Genomic DNA, 19,467 nt, shown 5'->3' on the forward strand with positions numbered 1-19,467 from the left:
TATACTGAATGTTAAGGTTGGTATGAACCCTGGAATTATGGAAACTTTCGGGCCTCATAACTGATAAAGTGTTGGTGTAAAGTATATAAAAGTATACATATTTAGAATGTCAAAGACTTGATAAGTTCATCTGTGATGTCAAATTTGGCCCAAAATCCCCAAAACGGTTTTTTGGCCCACTTTTTTTTTTAAAACTAGACAAAAATATCTAGGGTCCGTTTTTTTAATTTTTTTGAATTTTGACCAACTTCACCAAAAATATTTGAAAATCGGGCTTTTTATGATTTTTTGAAAATTCAGCATTTTTTGACCATTTTTGGTGCAAATTTCTTGAAGTTGGTCGAAATTCAAAAAAATGAAAAAACGGTCCCTAGATATTTTTGTCTAGTTTTTAAAAATTAATAAAAAAAAAATTTGGGCCCAAGAATTTTTTTTTTACGTTGCACGAAAAAAAAGTGGACCAAAAAACCGTTTTTGGGGGGGATTATGGGCCAAAAATGAGCATTTTGGCCCAAATTTGACCTCACAGATGAATTTATCAAGTCTTTGCCATTCTAAATATGCATACTTTTATATACTTTAGACCAACAATTTAGCAGTTATGAGGCCCAAAAGTTTCCATAATTCCAGGGTTCAGACCAACCTTAATATAGAATTTCTGAATAGATATTGCAAGAAAGATAAGTTGGGCTATTCCAGTTGAAATCCATCACCCCTCTATGGACGATATGACTTGACTTTAATGTCCCTCACAGGGGGGTGATGATTTCAAAAGGAGTCACTTATTGTTACCCCATTTGAAATTCACACTCCCTGTGTGAAAGATTACAGTCATCTCTTCCGCATTTTAGCATTTCTATCTCGTGCAATATATTCTTGTATCACACTCAAAGCCATTCAATATTATATAAATGCACACCGCAATACCAAGTCAAAAATTGGAGGTGTTTGGGACATCCTCGGCATAGCAGCGGTTACGTCACATTTTATATCTTATAGATTCAAATCAAATTTTTACTCTTTGACCAATTTTTAAAAATATATTTATTGCTATTTTTTTTGCAGACGAAACGAAACTGTTGGATTGCCCTTATCACACCACTCAACTATGTACTTCAGCTGTAGGAGTCGTATGCCAAGGTATTACATAATTATTTCCTTACACTTTTAACTACACTGTAACAAAAAACATGTAATTTTAAGGACATTTCTGTCATCTATTGTAAAACTACGAAAGGTTTCTGCAGAACACTTGTGACCGTACCCCACAAATGAGCCGTAAAGTCGGCAAATTGAATTCTGAATTACAGTGTAAAATGTGCATGAAGGTCGTATTCATAGGTACCTCAATTTGGTGCTACATGTATCTCATTTTGATAGCGTCAGTCACACACCTTTAAACTAATTAGTAATCCTATTGTTGAAGAGGATAATAAACGTCTATCTATGTCTATAGAATTCTTAAATATCTCTAGTCTTTGTTTGCTTTGGCTAAATCCTGTTCAAGGGGTGGATTACAAAGCATTGCATTTTGTCTAGGTATGTATAACCAACAATTAAAAATGAGAGGACATTCCTGAACTTCGTTGGCTTGGGGATGATTTGAAATGACTGCCAATTATGACTGTTTGATATTCATTACCAGCAATGTGGAAAAAGAGACATTATGTAGAACCGAAAACTCCAGATTTTTTAAACCTGATTATTTTTGACATAATTCACACATATCATAACTTACACATCATTTAACTTTGTTGTGTTTGTAGGAAAACGAAGCAAATTTGAATTAATTATCTTTATCAAGACATGAAGGGGAGTCGGGGCGGTGCCTGAGCTAACGGTTTTGTGCTCAAATATAACGCTCACAGGAAGAGGTACGGGTTCGAAAGTCCAGCACCCCATTAGCTCCCCTTTCACACCCTTGAAAATAATACGATGTGCTCGTATTTAAAAGAAAGCTGCCGGATTCGACTCTATCTATCATATTAAGGTTAGCAACTATTTTAAAATGTTGCGATTAGTTCACAGCATCTTGCGAATGGTAGTGAGCTTTGGCAAAAATTACATTGATCATTTGTGTAGAAGTGTGTGTAGAAGAATTCAAATATCACATATATACTTTTGTAGGTCCTGTGGTACTTGAGTTATGTTGTAAAGAGGGTTGAAACAACAACTTTTGTAAAACGTACAAACTCATTCACAACAATAAATCAAGCAAGTTTTCAAAGTATATGATTTGTAGATTGAACTTTTGCAACAGATCAAGGTGTTATTAACAGTAATATATTGATTTAGATCATGAAAATCGATATTTTTCATTCGACCAACAATACCTCGTCTACCCTTAAGTCAATATGTTAACGCAATCTGTGACAGGAAGAATAGAGGTTCACATTGCAAAGCAGGAAATTTAATCTGTCAGTATTTACTATGATGGTGTGATTCTAACACCCTTATACTATCACTAATGCTTCCTAGGCAATACGAAGAGATGTGAATAGAGATTGAATTCCTTGAAATTATAAAGATATCCAAACTTAGGGGCCATACAGACTCTGAGTTTTCGACCACTTCTATAATCTGTGATTCGACGTAGAATATTCGATGTAACGCATATATACAGGTATTATCGATTTTACGGTATAAAATATGCATTAGAAGTTACAGGAAATTGATTTGAAACTTTGTTTTGTGTTCTTTCAATAATTACAATAAGGAATATTGTACAATTATTTCAATGTTTATGAGTACAATGATAAAAATATTTCCATGAGGTGAAATATGGACTGTTCCATTCAACGAGGCTTTTCCGAGTTGAATGGAACAGTTCATATTTCACCGAATGAAAATATTCTTTCCATTGAACGACTACAAACATTCAATTTTGTTTTATATAACTCGTATAAAATTCTTTATCTTCCACTTAATTTTATAAATCACCAGGAAAACAAAATAAATTACAAAAATATTTCAAACTGTTTTTAGAAGCGATATCTACACTTATAATTGAAGAGTCGAGGTGGTCACCGTTTGCGATATACGCCTGCGTCTATAGACCACTTGACATCATTGTTTATCAACAAAAGCGAGGGACTGGTCTATCGATATGCTCGAACGAACCACTAGGCTGTTCAATAGGCTTTCTTGTACTATAATGAATTGTGGTGGGCGATTTAAAATGCACGTGCCCTGAGCAAACTACGATGCGTACGCACACTGCAGGGCAAAGAACAATGGAAATTGCCATAATTCGCGCGCGCATACTGCCACCAATGACGTCACATGTCAAGTGGTCTATAATTGCACTGGCGCGGAGGGCAATAGTCTTTTTCTATAAATAGCAAAAATGTTCAATAGTAATTGACCAATCAAATGATAAGAATATTTGTATGAGTTATATTAAATATAACAATCCCAATCGTACACTCTTGATTTTACATCATCGCCGACGAAAATTAGTAGTAACAGCTGAAAATTGCGGAGATAAATATTTTTGTATGTCTTTTGAGATCAAGAGTTCAAATCTTTCTATTATATGGACTGCCGATACAGATGAACTTCATGTTAGTATAAGTAATTGTTAAATTGATTTAGTGGATTTTGTTGTTAAAAAGTGACATAAACACAGTATGTTCAGGAAGAAAACACGAGTCAGAAACCTGTGTAGTATTCTGACTCTATACCCTGAAACTGTCGCCCAAGCCTCCAATTGCAGAGGAGGCGTGAAAGTTGAGTTTCCTAGTTACAAATTGCGTACTGAATTCTGTCATGGTCTAATGTGAGTACCCATCCGGTCAAATACAAGGTGATAGTTTATGTGGTTTACGCATACTATTGTTTAAAAAAACAAACAATATACGTTGAAGAGGTGACTTTAATGACAAGGCTACAAATGACGATTAATACCAAACCAATATTTGGTCGAAAATCGTTGCACTGCCCAGTAAACACAAAAACGTTTTAAAAACGTTTTAAATAAGTTATATTTTGGCTTTTGGTTTAGGTAAAAACGTTTTAATAACATTAAAATGTCGGGTTATATAAAGGTCATGATAACGTTTTAAAACGTTTTGTATGAAAACACACTACAACAATATTTTTAAATGTTTTCATAAAATGTTATTGTAAACTATTTTTGCAAGCATTTTTGCCAAATATTGTGTCAATGCTTAAATAACATTATGTTAAAATATTTGAAGCCAGCAAACACAGAAATGTTCTTAAAATGTTTTTTTTTCAAAACCTTTTAATAACATTTAAATGTCGGGTTATATAAAGGTCATGAAAACGTTTTAAAACGTTATTGAAAATATTTTGGGCAAACATTTTTCGCCAAATATTTTTCAACCCCAAAATAACATTCTGTTTAGAATGTTTTGTATCAAGTTTTCAAGAATGTTTTTGGAATGTTATTAAAACGTTTTTATACCCTTTATATAACCCGAGATTTAAACGTTTTCTGTAAAACATTTTTGTTTGCTGAGCAGTAGATTATCAACAAATGTTTTTAAGGTTATGAAAACGTTTTATACTCTTAATATACCCTTTATATAACCCGACATTTAAACGTTTTCTGGCAACCTTTTATAACCTTTTGCGAATGATGTCGAAAACGTTTTGTGTTTGCTGGGTGTATACTCTTAAAGGTCTACTATATGATGTTGCGCAAACAAATGTCATAACAAAATTATTTTATAATGCTAATTACGATTGTAAGCCTATATAAAACATATAGAAGTTGGATATTTTTTTTTAGAAAGTAGGCTATAAGTTGACATGAATGTGTTTATATCAACCAAGATGTTGCTCTATTACACATAAGGCCCTTCACAATTGATTTTGAGTTTACTGTTTCCCTCCCGCATCCAAAATTGAGAATTGCCAAATATTTACTTATTTGATTTTTTTTGGACATTTTCTTTGTTAAATGACATTTTAATTACATGAATTTGCTACTTTCTTACTTTGATCATCCTAACTATGATGCTGAACAAACAAAGAACATCCCTGCATTATCAGCAATTAATAAATAATAATTAAAAGTTACTTCGTGCCTTTCTTTAAATCTTTTAAGATTAAAAAACGGTAAACTAAGAATTTGATTATAACATTTGCTGAGGAGGACGCCCTCACTGATTTTTTTAAATTCATTTTTTTACTATTTATATTATTAAACCAATATAGCCTGTAAAAATCAAGACTCTAGGTGCTGTAGTTTTGTCAAAATCAGAGATTTTGAATAAAAGGCTGATTCAGCCCTTTATTATTACGATGGAATTATTAGTCGAACGCATACACGATGTTCATAACACACAGTATGTACGGCGTACGCGACGGTGATGTACACAACAAAGGGTCGTACCACAACATGACCGAAGGAGTGGTACGTATTGGCGACATGTGCGCTGGTAGTAAATTCCAATTTTCTTTGCTTTGCCGTAGTTGCTCGGCTCAAAAATAAAAGGGGATATATCTGACAGTAAAAGCTAACATTTTATGGCAAAGAAATGCTAATCTATTTTGTTTGAAAATGTTATAATATTGCTTTAATTTAATTTTCTTGATGATTCCAAACATGGTCATGAATTAATGTACAAATCTCAATATTTTTAAATGTTATTTTAAAAACGTGTCGTCTGCAGTTTATCCCGCGTTAAGAGAGTTAAAGTCATAATAATAATTTTAATAAGTAAGTTAAGACTACGTTTAAAGTTAAGTAGCCTATGATTATTGGTAAGTCCGCACTTATGTAACCCGTCCAACGCCAAAACCTGATCTTGTTATGACAATTTGATTGATAAGGTCGTGTACAGACTCTTGTTAGCTCCCGTTTGACAATTATTTCGACGTCGTGATAATGGTTTCAACCAAAGACACATTCAAACCAATTTAAAGTGTCATATTTCACAGACAGAAAATGAATCATAAAAAAAGCAAACCATAAAACTGATATTTGGATGAATATCTATGGAAACAAACACAATAATATCAGAAAAATGTGCCTTTAAACCATTGCACGTTTCCTTTGACAGCGCGTAGGTAGATCATATGTTATACTTGCACCACGAGAGTGTGATTCACCTCTCGATAGGTCTTTCTATTCTTTGCTATGACGATGTAAGTGAGTATCGAATAACGTTTACTTTTCAATATAGAATTGTTTCAATCGGAGGTCGTCATCTTTTTTGTGGTTGACTTCGTGAAATATTAATCATGTTATACCTCCAACAGAAAGTAGATTCAATTCAATCAAAAATTAAGGTATGAGTCTTGAAATAATTTATCTGTAAACTTGCATAAGAGCACAGTCATGGAAATACAATGGCGCCAATCGAAAGTTTCGCAAGGGAAAAAACAGCAAAATCGCACATGACGTATATAGCTCTTTCTAAAAAGAAAAGAATTCAAATTCACTTAAACTTTTAATATATGGGCTATATAGTTGAATAGAAGACTACGCATCAAACACTATATAGCACAATTTAACATGAAATGTATGTATGTAAAATCAAAAGTAGAATTATATTTTCTCTATTAATCATCGACATGGGTACATTTATGAGTATTCAACGTGAAAATTGACATGTCAAAAATTGCTATTATATTAATTTATAGTATAATAATTATTAAATTGATTAGTGGATTTTGTTGTTACAAAGTGACATAAACACAGGAAGAAAACACGAGTCAGAAACCTGTGTAGCATTCGGACTCTAATCTCTATACCCTGAAACTGTCGCCCAAGCCTCCAATTGCAGAGGAGGCGTGAAAGTTGAGTTTCCTAGTTACAAAATGCGTACTGTACTGAATTCTGTCATGGTCTAATGTGAGTACCCATCCGGTCAAATACAAGGTGATAGTTTATGTGGTTTACGCATACTATTGTTTAAAAACAACAACAATATACGTTGAAGAGGTGACTTTAATGACAATGCTACAAATGACGACTAATACCGAACCAACATTTGGTCGAAAATCGTTGCACTATATACTCTTAAACTTAAAGGTCTACTATATGATCTTACGCAAACAAATGTCATAACATAATTATTTTATAATGCCAATTACGATTGTAAGCCTACTAAAATATAAAACATACTGAATTTGGTTATTATTAGAGAGTAGGCTATTTAAGTTGACATGAATGTGTTTATCATCGAAGATGTTGCTCTACTACACATAATCAACGAAAAGCTGCACGAAACTCATAAGTTATGAGCTTGTTTGTACTCACTTTAATTAATTTTTTCAAACATGGTCATGAATTAATGTACAAATCTCAGTATTTTTTTAATTTTTAAATGTTTTTTAACGTGTCGTCTGCAGTCGATCCCGCGTTAAGAGAGTTAAAGTCATAATAGTAATTTTAATAAGTAAGTTAAGACTAAGTTTAAAGTTCAGTAGCCTATGATTATTGGTAACACTAATAAACAAAACACACAAATAAGTCCGCACTTACTGAACTGATCTTGTTATGACAATTTGCTTGATAAGGTCGTGTCCAGAATCTTGTTAGCTCCCATTTGACAATAGAGGTTATCCACGTTACTCATGTGTGACTTCTAACAAAAGGCGCTGGTTCCCGTAGACCCTCCCTCGGGTTCATGGAGAACGACTGGTAATGTAGATTATATAACATTAAATAAACCCGATACATGGACCCTCCAAATCTGTAGACAATTTCCCTTCCACTTCCCATCATTTTGTGGGAATTCACTTTTACCAATCCTAGGTCAGACGAGTTTTCTATATTATCACGTCCGTGGTCTCACTGTCTTGCCGTTTGTGTAAGCGGCTACTTAGCCTGACCAATCAATGTAGATCTCAGCAAGCAAGGCGATATTTGAAGTGGTTTTCATTGATAGTCTATTGATCATAACCAACGCGCGCGCAAAATGACAATAGAACTGGGTCATGCTTGTTTATGTGCCTACCATATTTGAATTGACAATGGGGCGGAGCTATCATAATTGACGCCACAGTCACGATACATAGCTTGATAATTATTTGGAAGGAACTTTTCTATTCAAATTGTAACAGTCTCGGATTAGGAGAGCTATTATAAAAAATAGATTAATTTAGTTTTCGTCAACACAGAGTGCTCCAGAAGCGCTATAACTTTGTTGCTGGCAGTTAGGGTTTAGTGGAGTCATGATATTAATATGTGGAGTGAAGGGGAAGGTGGTTTTAGCTCTAAGTATTTACCCAGAGATGAACCGAGACTGTGGGACAGTCTATGGCTCCCGTAGTATTCCTCATTCAAACCAATTCAATGCACGACCTCGGAGTTACCTGCATGACTTTGGCGGGATATTTTGAAACATTCATGGTTGCACATGCAGGTGCTTCTTGTGAAAATCCTAAACAAGGTATAGCAGTCGCTGATAGGATATGCAACTTATAGAACACGGATAACCTCTATCATTTCGATGTTGTGATAATGGTTTCAACCAAAGACACTTTCAAACCAATTTAAAGTGTCATTTTTCACAGACAGAAAATGAATCATTAAAAAAAATCCCATAAAACTGATATTTGGATGAATATCTATGGAAACAAACACAATAATATCAGGATAATGTACCTTTAAACCATTGCCCGTTTCCTTTGACAGCGCGTAGGTAGATCATATGTTATACTTGCACCACGAGAGTGTAATTCACCTCCGGGTCTTTCTATGCTGTGCTATGACGATATAAGTGAGTATCGAATAACGTTTACTTTTCAATACAGTCGATGCCCTAAATCTAGAACTGTTCAATCAAAGGTTCATTATCTTTTTGTGGCTTACATTGTGAAATATAAATCATGTTATACATCCAATAGAAAGTATTAAATTAATCAAAAATTAAGGTGTGAGCCTTGAAATAAGTTGTCTGTGAACTTTGCATAAGAGCATAGTCATGGAAATACAATGGCGCCAATCGAAAGTTTCAAAAAGGGAAATGCACATGACGTATATAGCTTTTTCTAAAAAAAAGAAAGAATTCAAATTCACTTAAACTTTTATGGGCTATACAGTTGAATAGAGGACTACGCATCAAACACTATATAGGACAATTTAACATGAAATTTATGTATGTAAAATCAAAAGTAGAATAATACTTTCTCTATTAATCATCGACATGAGTACATTTATGAGTATTCAACGTGAAAATTGACATTTTAAAAATTACTATTATATTAATTTATAGCAAATAGGGCCATTGACAGGAACTGCATGATCCTGCATGCTCATGGCGCTAATAGTTTACACTTTAGCCATCATTTTGTGTAAAATGAGTCTCATGTCGGGAAAAAAGATGTTCAAATATTGGCAATATTAAGGGTTAATTTGTTTATACTTAATTATTTTCTGGATTTTAAAATAAGTTAAGGCTTTCTAGTTCCCAACCCTCGAAATAATACCACCTGGAGAACCGTTAAGTGCACTTGTGGTTATAATGATAGAAGTTAGCAAATATTCAATTTTGAAAATAGTCATGATTTCTATCATTAGGTGACTCATTTTGCTACATCATATCTACAATCAGCTGACTGAGGAAAATAATACATTTGACATTATTGTCTGGTACAAGGAATATGGCGAGGGATGGCAGATATAGCTAGTCACATACCTTCCTGCAGAACACCGTGACGGCCGTGCACAGGATTTGAAGGGAAAATAGACGAGACTACTGTCTAGTATTTGCCTGAATCTAGGGCCCTGTTGCAGAAGTTCCATGTTGCTACAAGAACCATTGCATTATAATTATAATGTTAAATAGAATATTCGCTGTCGTAGTGTACGTTAGAATATGACAGTTGCTAGGTCAACTGGATCACGCTTTTCTTGTATACGAACCACTGATCGAAATGATCTCAACACAAAGCCTATGGCATATCAAAATTCGGAACAGGTGTATGAGCCCAGGCTTTGAGCAGTTACTATAACGTGCACTACGACAGCAAATAGGGGAGTTTTATTTACCGAGAAGGGCACTTGCTTTGAAGCTTTGAAAAGATTGATATTCCAAATTTTTTTAATGGATCGAGTAAGACTCGACTAATGTTTATGCAACTCAACCAAAATAGCCTATCAATAACATTGGTTAAAGTCGTTCACTCAGGATTTGTAGAATTGTTGAATGCAATTGTGTCAAATTCTTATTGTGCAACTCTACATCCAGAATACATTTATTGCGTCTCCGATCACGTATTTTAGATTTCCCCATAGTGACACACCTATTGGCAAGAAAAAGGTACTCATAAACATCTCAAAAAAAGTAACTACCCCCATTAAATAATGGCCATTATTCAAAACCAGGCGATTGTATTACAAATCTGTAAAATGCGTTGGAAGCAGAATTCATTTCTGCGCATTTTGACACCTCATTTGTAGCAATATTGACGCCACAGCGTACATTTTAATCAATGTAACCCAAGATTTGAAAGTTGCAGTAAATTGTATTGATTTGTATTCAGTGTAATGGAAGGAAATCTGTACAATGATATCTTGAGTGTTTTTGTATTGTTGTAAGTGCAACTTTCAAATCTGGACCTCACTACATTAAATTGACCGATGTTTTATTGTTTTCTTGGCTATCGTGTCAAATGAGGTGTCAAAATGCGCTTAAATAAATTCTGCTTCCAACGCATTTTACAGATTTGTAATACAATAGCCCGTTTTTGAATAAAGGTAATTATTAAAGGGGGGTTAGTTACTTTTTTGAGATGTTTATTATAAGACACTGAAAATAAAACATTATAAGCTGTATAATGCAGATCATCGCTAGGTTCAATGATATTTGCTTACTTAACAGTTTATGATTCTCTATAGGAAACAGATTTCTAGTAGACAGGCTTCGTCTTGATCCACCGAGCTAATGTCTGAGTTCGCATAAGCTGCGTAATACGTGAATAGGAAATTATGATCTCCTTACACATTCAATCCTCCTCTACACGGACCTATATATTTCTCTCAACAGAGCTTTCTTGTTTTAGTCAAACTGTCATCTTGTTTGTGTAAAAGTTGGAAATTTATACATAGAATATAACCTGGCCTTGAAGTTGACGTATTAGTCAACTTACCAGTGGCGTAATCAAGGGTTTGCATCTCCCCCCTCCCCCACCCCCCACCCCGGTGGAAAAAACTGGCTATGCCACAGCAGCTGGCTGAGGCAGGACTTGTTATATTAATGTTGCCGTTTCGTTTCATCTACCTACCATGCTGGCTGAGTCATTCATTCATTCATTTTCATTCATTCATATTTTATTTCCATAAAAATCAAAGACATTACAAAAAAATATATAAAACACGGTACATATGGAGGAAAAGGCTGGAAGACCAAAAAGGTCTGAAAGTTAGCCTTTCCCTGAAATCAAATGAATTAACAAAATAAATCAACATTACATAACATAACCAAAAGACAAGGGAAGGGGAGAAGGGGGGTGCTCACGAAAAAAGATTAATTATATTTAGAGATCAGTTTTGTTTTGAATTGATTACGGAAATGTTTAACAGATTTTGAAGCTTTCAGATTTTTATCTAAAGAATTCCAAAGAATGGGACCTCTTGTACGTATAGCATGATCAGAAAAGACTTTCTTATTTTTGGTTAGATTTAGGTCATTTACATATCGTGTCTTGTAGTTATGTATGTCAGAACGTTTGGTAAAATAATTATCAAATGAACAGGGCAGCTCATTTATAGAGTGCCTGTACATGAATGTACCTAATTCCAGTGTGTACATATCTTCAACTTTTAATATGTTATAATTAGCAAACAATGGCACTGTGTGGTCTCTATAGTGAACGTTTGCCACCGTTCTAATAGCCCATTTTTGAATTTTTACAATTTTATTTAAGTAAGTTTTACATGTATTTCCCCATAAAAGTACTCCATAATTCAAATAAGGCAATATTAACGTACAATAAAGTGTAAATAAAATACGACTTGGAACAAAATGTTTCAATTTATTCATGACACCGACATTTCTTGAAATTGTTCTAGATACGCAATCTATGTGACATTTCCAAGTGAGACATTCGTCTATTAGTACACCAAGGAATTTAGTTTGATGCACTCTTTCTAAAGCCGTGTGATCTAGTGTGATTTGCAGGTCTTGATTCATCGATGTCATTTTGGGTGTGCCAAGTATCATGTAATTTGTTTTGGTAGCATTAATTGACAATTTATTAGCTTTAAACCAATTGCTTACTTCCTTTAACTCTTCATTAACAAGGTTTGTCTGGCGTTCTACGTTTTATGGGAGTATAAAATGGTGGTATCGTCTGCAAAAAGGACGAATTCGAGTACTTTAGATGCATTAGTTATATCATTAACATAGAGTATAAATAGAAGTGGCCCCAGGATTGATCCTTGTGGAACACCACATATAATATCGTGTGATTCTGATTCATAAGAATTATAATAAACATATTGTTTTCTGTTACTTAGATAATTTCTGAACCATTCTAACACAATACCACGAAAGCCATAGTGTTCTAATTTATGTAAGAGTATGTTATGATCGATTGTATCAAAGGCTTTTGATAAGTCCAGAAATATTCCAATAGTTGTTTCGTTTCTTTCAACTGCTGCAGTAACTTTGTCTACCATTTGCTCTATAGCCATAAAGGTGGAATGTTTTGACCGAAAGCCAAATTGTTTGGGGTTAAGGATTTGCTTATTGTCAATGTAATCCGTACATCTGTTAAAAACCAACCTTTCAAGAATTTTTGAAAAACACGGTAGTAGAGAAACTGGACGATAGTTTGAGAATGCCTCGGCATCATCTTTTTTGTATAATGGTATGACTTTTGCTATTTTTAATTTATCAGGAACAATCCCAGTAGATATAGACAAATTAAATATCATATTAAGAGATTTGGCAATTTCATTACACACTTTTTTTAATGATTAGATTGCCAATATTGTCATGGCCTCCACCTTTGTTTATGTCGAATTTATCAATTATTTTTACAATATCGGATTCAACAATAGGCTTCATATACATATTACTGGTCTTGTTTTCATTGAGATAAGCGAAATATTGCTTTCCTGTGTTTTGGATATTTGATGCAAGCTTAGGGCCTACATTTACGAAAAAGTCATTGAACTGATTTGATATTTCTTTAGGATTGGTAATAGAACTGCCATCTTCAGCTTTAAATTTGCTCTGTGCAGATTGTTTCTTTCCTCGTCCAATAATATTATTAATTGTTTTCCATGTTTGCTTCATATTATTTTTAGCATGCTCAAACTTGGTAAAGAAGTATTTGCGTTTTGATTTTCGAATAAGCATTTGCAACTTATTTTTATATGTTTTGAATATTTGAAATTGTTTGTCGTTTGGAGATTGAATGTATTGTTTATATAACCTATTCTTTTTGTTAATACTTTTTAACAATCCTTTCGTAATCCATGGCGATATTGGTTCTTTTCTTCTATTACCAGTACATTTCTTTAACGGAATACATTCGTCGTAAAGCGTATTAAAGGTGTCAATGAATTTATTATAGTCATCATTTGCATCAATATTATCAAGAATTTCACCCCATTTAACGTCGGATAGTTTTGTTTTAAATTTATCAATATTCTTATTATTATGATTTCTTTTATATATAACGTCTTTCGTTTTACACTTTTGATTTTCTACTTCGAGGTTGGTTGATAAAGTAGTTGGAAAGTGGTCACTTATGTCAGTAATCATAATTGTTGATTTGATAATATTGTCATTATTTGTAAGGATATTATCAATAATTGTAGCAGTTGATTCTGTGATTCTTGTTGGTTTATAAATAGTAGGTATTAATGAATAGGAGTAAAGAAGTTCAAGGTAATCATGAGTAGGTCTGTCACTGTCTACTTTAAGTAAATCGATGTTAAAATCACCCATAATATAAATATGTTTTTTATCCAAAGTTAACTTCTTTAAAATAGGGTCAATGTCTGTAATGAAATTATCGATTGAAGTGTGTGCTCTATATAATACTCCCACTAACACATTCTGATTAGATTTACATTCAATTTCAATAAAACAAGATTCAAAATTTGAATTGGCATGACAAAGATCTTTTCTGAGTTTATACTTTACTTTATCAGAAACATACATGCAGACACCACCTTTTTCCCGACCAGTCCTGTTCATATATTCCAAATTGTATCCAGGAATATTAAAATAATCATGAGGTTTATCTTTCAAATGAGTCTCGGAAATACCAATTACACTGAAATTTTGGTCCAATGTATTTAAACAATTTTTGAGTTTTTCGAAATTTTTTGACACGCTAACGTTACAAGTAAATTTGCTTAATTGAGACCTAATCAAGAAGTATTTCCTTTTTCTTCTTAAATTGGGGGAAATTCAATGTTCCGGTGTTAAAGTTGTCAATTGAGTTAGGCAGCATGTTATCTGCAGTAAGCTAAAAGGGTATACGATATCTATGATGTCAATGACACTATTATAAGTACAGCATGTATACTGTATTAATATTGTTTATCCGTTCTTAACTAATATTTAAGCAGATGACTGAGCTACAATCTCAAATATAAACTGGAAGTAGTACCCATTCTACACCTGTACAATATTGTAATGCTCCTCTGCACCATATCTCTCAATATTGATCGGTTGGGAAAGGGGGATACATGTATGAACATCCAGGCACTGCTATTATCATTCTTAGTTTCCAGTCACTTATATACACTGTTCTAAACAAGTATCGTTGAACTTGAAAAAGTCGCGATTATTAAAAAACACCTAAACGGGTATTGAGCAATTCAATAAACTCCCAGAATGCAGCATTTTTATACTGCGAATGTTAGAGCATGAAATAACGTCCTTTAAGGCAATAGAAACAAATTAGTTCGATCTCTCGATTGACCATCGATGCATGCTCAGTCCTTATTAGTTATGAAATCAGTTAAAGGGGGTTTTCGTGATCCTGGCATCCTTTTTTATGATTTTTTTATGACATTTTTCAGTAGATATCCACAAAAAAGCATGAAAGCTTACTCCCAAAATTTCAGTTAATTCCGATTATGTGTATTACACTGCTCCATTATGTTGTAATTTCGTTCAAATTTATTTTTGGTACATAAACATTATGTAGCCAGAGGTTCCAGTGGTATAAAAATCTCAACTTTTTTGAGGAAGTGGGGTGATGAGGCTGTGGATCACGAAATGCCCTTTTAATTGACTATTGTTAAAATGATAACATATGAATCTTAGTATGTATTGATATTTACCAATATCATTTAACATTAATTCTCATTAATTAGTTGTTAGTTCATTAACAACAAGCATCGTAGTAGCATCGACGGTCGATCCAAAGATCGAACAAATTTGGTTCTGGTGCCTAACCTTTTATTTATCCCGTTTTTCAGAACCCGGTTATGTTGGTTGTTACCATGACGAACCCCACGACTCTATGTTCCGAGCTGGCCACGATACCGACAGAGGGATGGATCTGGCTACCTGCAAAGCATTCTGTAGAACTAAAAGAGCCAAATATGTGGGTCTGAAGAATACACAGGAATGTCATTGTGGAAGAAATGGCGTCCATTTAGGCCAGCCTACACATGAGAAATTTAAGGACAGCGAATGTCAAATGCCATGCTCAGGAAATTCTGATGAGATATGCGGAGGTGTGAGCACTAAAGGAAATTATGTGGTATCGGTTCACCACAGTAAGTATATGGGTTAAAGGGTACTTCTTGATTTATTTTTATAGTCCCCACTTTTAGGGTATTATTGTTCAATATATATCCACCAAAGAAAATGAAAGAGTTTATTTCAAAAATTGCATTTGATACGGATATTGAATTTGTGAGTTATGTGTATATACTCGTGTGTATTACAGGGACCCATATACCACTCCGTTGTATTTTTAGACTGTAGACAGCTTGAAATGATAAATTGGACGATATTTTCGTCAAAAGAAAAAAAAAAAAAAAACGTTATGCACACATATATTTTGAAGTCCCAGAACAACAAACACAAATATATTTTTAAAACGTTATAGGTGTGTTATAAACGAAGTTTGATTTTTGTCATGAAAAACATATCACCATTTCTAAAATGTCAAAATGTTATTGTAAACTATTTGTGGGCAAGCATTGTTTAAAAACATTTTTTCAACACTTAAACAAAATTATGTAGGTCCTTATGGTTCTCCTACATGACCAAAAGGATTTTTCAATTTTCAGTTTCCATATATAAGTCATAATGGTTTCTTACAGTGATTTTCCTTGTTCTCATAGTCCCCATCAGAATTTGTAGTTTACTCACAATATATTTATATGTTTTGGTCAAGGCTGACAGCTTACTATACAGCTTATATTACTAGATAAATAAAATAAATCTATATATTTTGTTTTTGTATCTAGTGAGATCAGGAGAGTGTTCAACCTTATCACATCCCTCCAATGGATATATGCTAGATACCGAATACTCCTACGGTGATGTCGTAAGATTCCAGTGCTATCAAGGCTTCTCATTGGTTGGATCATATGCAGTGAGATGTGATGTCAATAGAGGACTTGGAGAAAACAGGGTCGCGTGGAATGCTACTGCACCTGTATGTGTCGGTAAGTCAGTAAGATTAAAGGAATGTGACGTCATCAAGAAAAGTGGGCCGCGTAGGTCAAAAAAGTTATTTCTTTATACTTATGGCCACAAAAATGCATTGTAAATTCAGTAGTTAAGGGGGCACACAGGATCACTCAAAGTCGAACATTTTAAACATTATTTTGTGTTATATTTTTAAAAGTAATGATGACAAGTACATAAAAGTATACATTTTCAGAAAGGAAATGACACAAGGAATCCATCTAGCACGGCAGATTTCTGCAAAAAATTAGCAGTTTTTGAGAAAAGCGTCAAAATTGATTTTCCATGCCAATTTTTTTCGGTCCGCCATAACAACTTACCCAAAATATCAAAATGGATGAAAATTGCATATTTGTGTTCAAAAGACACGCATCTAGAAATGTTTTCTTAAATTTTGATTTTTTCTTCGATTTTATGGGTCAAAATAGATCAAAATTTGACTTTTTTTCAATTTTGACCAAAATTTGAGATAATTTAATGTATATTTTCAAAACGAAGAAAAAATTCATAAATTTTAGAAAAAATCTTTCTAGGTTTGTGTCTTTAAAACACAGATATGCCATTTTTGTCAATTTTGATATTTAGGGTAAGTTGTTATGGTTTTAGCGCTTTTCTCAAAAAGTGCTCATTTTTGCAGAAATCTGCCGTGCTAGTTGGATTCCTTGCATCATTTCCTTTCTGAAAATGTATACTTTTATGTACTTATCATCATTACTTTTAAATATACAATACAAAACAATGTCTAAAATTTGCCACTTCGAGTGATCCTGTGTGCCACCTTAACACGTCTCAGTAAATTAAAGATGTTTAATGTCAAGCGCATTTTCCTCATGTTTTTTCAAATGTTATCGATCAGGGTTAATCATTTTGAAATCAATACTCGCCCTAAACCATGCCTTCACCTATATCTTCTTCAACTGTAGTTAGTATTTCAAATGAGAGTTACCCAATTGTTTATTCTATTAAAAGGTCACACTCCCTCTGTAAAAGACAATGGAATACCCCAATGTGATTCTACTTCTTTGCGGTATCCTTCCTCTTTTCAACTCAATTTCACAAGAGTTCTCTTTTTCTAGTTCATTTAAGAATTTTTCCTATTTTGTTCTTGATTCAATTTGATAGTTTCGCCAGTGACATCAGACAATCAATCGTGGCTCACAAGGGGATCATCGGGAAAATGTGAGTATGTCATTTTAATTTCTTGCGTTTATAAGACCACCGACATCTCTCATATATATTGACTGCTATGGGGGTGTTAAAATTATAGGTCCAAGGTGATCTCAAAACCATGGCTATCGCCCAGGACGAAAAAAGACTATTGCCCGGGCAATAGTTCATTTTTGACAGAATTCATAACAAGGGAGGGGGGAGCATAGCCAATTCAATGACCGCACTTTTAACCAATCAGATGACAGAAATTTATTTCACACTCTACTTTTAAACAAATCCAGTGTATATTTTTAAATTATGAAAAAAAAAAACCTTATATTTTCATAATTATTGTTTTCTCTATTATGACGAGTTATAAATGCCTATATCTCAAATTAATAGATAAATTAGATAACGGTTTTTGCATCTGTACTCATCCATAGCATCTAAACTAGACTTGACATATTTTTGATATACCCAAGCTCCTGTTTTTCAATATTCTACAAATAGGCCTAGGCCTATGTATCACGCGAATGGCAAATATATGATAAAGAAAAGTTAAAAAAGTTAAAATGTCAAACCATGAAGTTCAAAAACGTGTTTTGGTATGTAAACCTTAACTTAAAACGTCATATTTTTTACTATCGATCACAGTCAAAAGTAACTACTCAAATTACAAAAGTCCTGAGTGATCGTTGTAGGGCGTTCAGAACAAACAGTAAGGTAAAACATGTCAAAGGTAAAAAGGTTAAAAAGGCTTCATCTCCTACATGCTCGCCTTTGCTCGAGAGAAAATATTGCAGTTATTTTGCTAACCCGTATTTCTTTTCTAAATAACGTGCCATTTTGCACTTTGAAAAGAATATTATGTCGAGCGTTCCTTTTACTTTTTTAATAAATAATATGGAACATAAAAAGACATAAATCAGAAACTTGCCAGACTGTAGTCGGAAATGACGGTGTTTTTAATCCTCGCACGTTTATATGATCGTGGTTTGGCATGCTACTTTTGAAACAAAGCTAAGAAAATCCAGCTACAAATCCCCTAAAGGTGTAGACCTACACTTGTAATACCTAGTCTGAACTTAGACATTCAGATGAAGCGACATTTCCTACAGCTATCTCTCTCTCTCCCATCTTTTTCTCCTTCTCTCCTCTATCCCCCTCCCCTCTCTCCCTCTCTACCCCCTCTCTCTCTAACACCAGGGGTCAAATCCAAAATGGATTCACGTCTTTAAATCAACATTTTGTGATGCGATCAAGCAAAATCAGTCGGAACTCGGAAATATTGATTTTGAGATACAGCCAAACAAAGGAAATATTTCCTGTTGTTTTGGAAACTCTTTAATTGCTCATTATCTTTGTTCAATTTCAATGGGGTTTTCTGCAAAATGCAGCTTTGTAAATGCCTCTTACTATCTTATAAGAAACTGAAAATTTAATATCGCCGAGTTCCGACTGATTTTGCTTGATCGCATCACATTTGACCCTGTACTTAATGTGTTGAAATTCTCATGCTTCTACCAAAAAGTACACAATGCGTCAGGTTATAACAGCTGTACTATTTGCCAAATTTCCGGAAATTTTTGGCAAATTTTAAAAACGTACTACGTGGGCTATTTTTTCAGAAAATTTGGAACAAAGTACCCAAAACTACGTCCATATACCAAAATACACACATACCTCAAAAGAAGGTCATTTAATATACCATGTATGTTGTACATCA

General features: G+C 33.6%; 1 protein-coding gene across 2 annotated transcripts in view; it reads left to right on the top strand.

Moving 5' to 3' along the window:
* The window catches only part of LOC140165680 (uncharacterized), a 43,717-nt gene that overhangs the window by 12,026 nt on the left and 12,224 nt on the right, over positions 1-19,467 (top strand). For both annotated transcript variants that reach the window (XM_072188984.1, XM_072188985.1), the window contains exons 3-6: positions 1,066-1,140; positions 15,368-15,670; positions 16,370-16,570; positions 17,715-17,771. In XM_072188984.1, coding sequence (XP_072045085.1) covers positions 1,066-1,140; positions 15,368-15,670; positions 16,370-16,570; positions 17,715-17,771 — 636 coding nt within the window. The remainder of the gene's footprint in view (positions 1-1,065; positions 1,141-15,367; positions 15,671-16,369; positions 16,571-17,714; positions 17,772-19,467) is intronic.

Source organism: Amphiura filiformis, chromosome 12 (genome assembly GCF_039555335.1).
Source record: "Amphiura filiformis chromosome 12, Afil_fr2py, whole genome shotgun sequence".
Lineage (NCBI taxonomy): Eukaryota > Metazoa > Echinodermata > Ophiuroidea > Amphilepidida > Amphiuridae > Amphiura > Amphiura filiformis.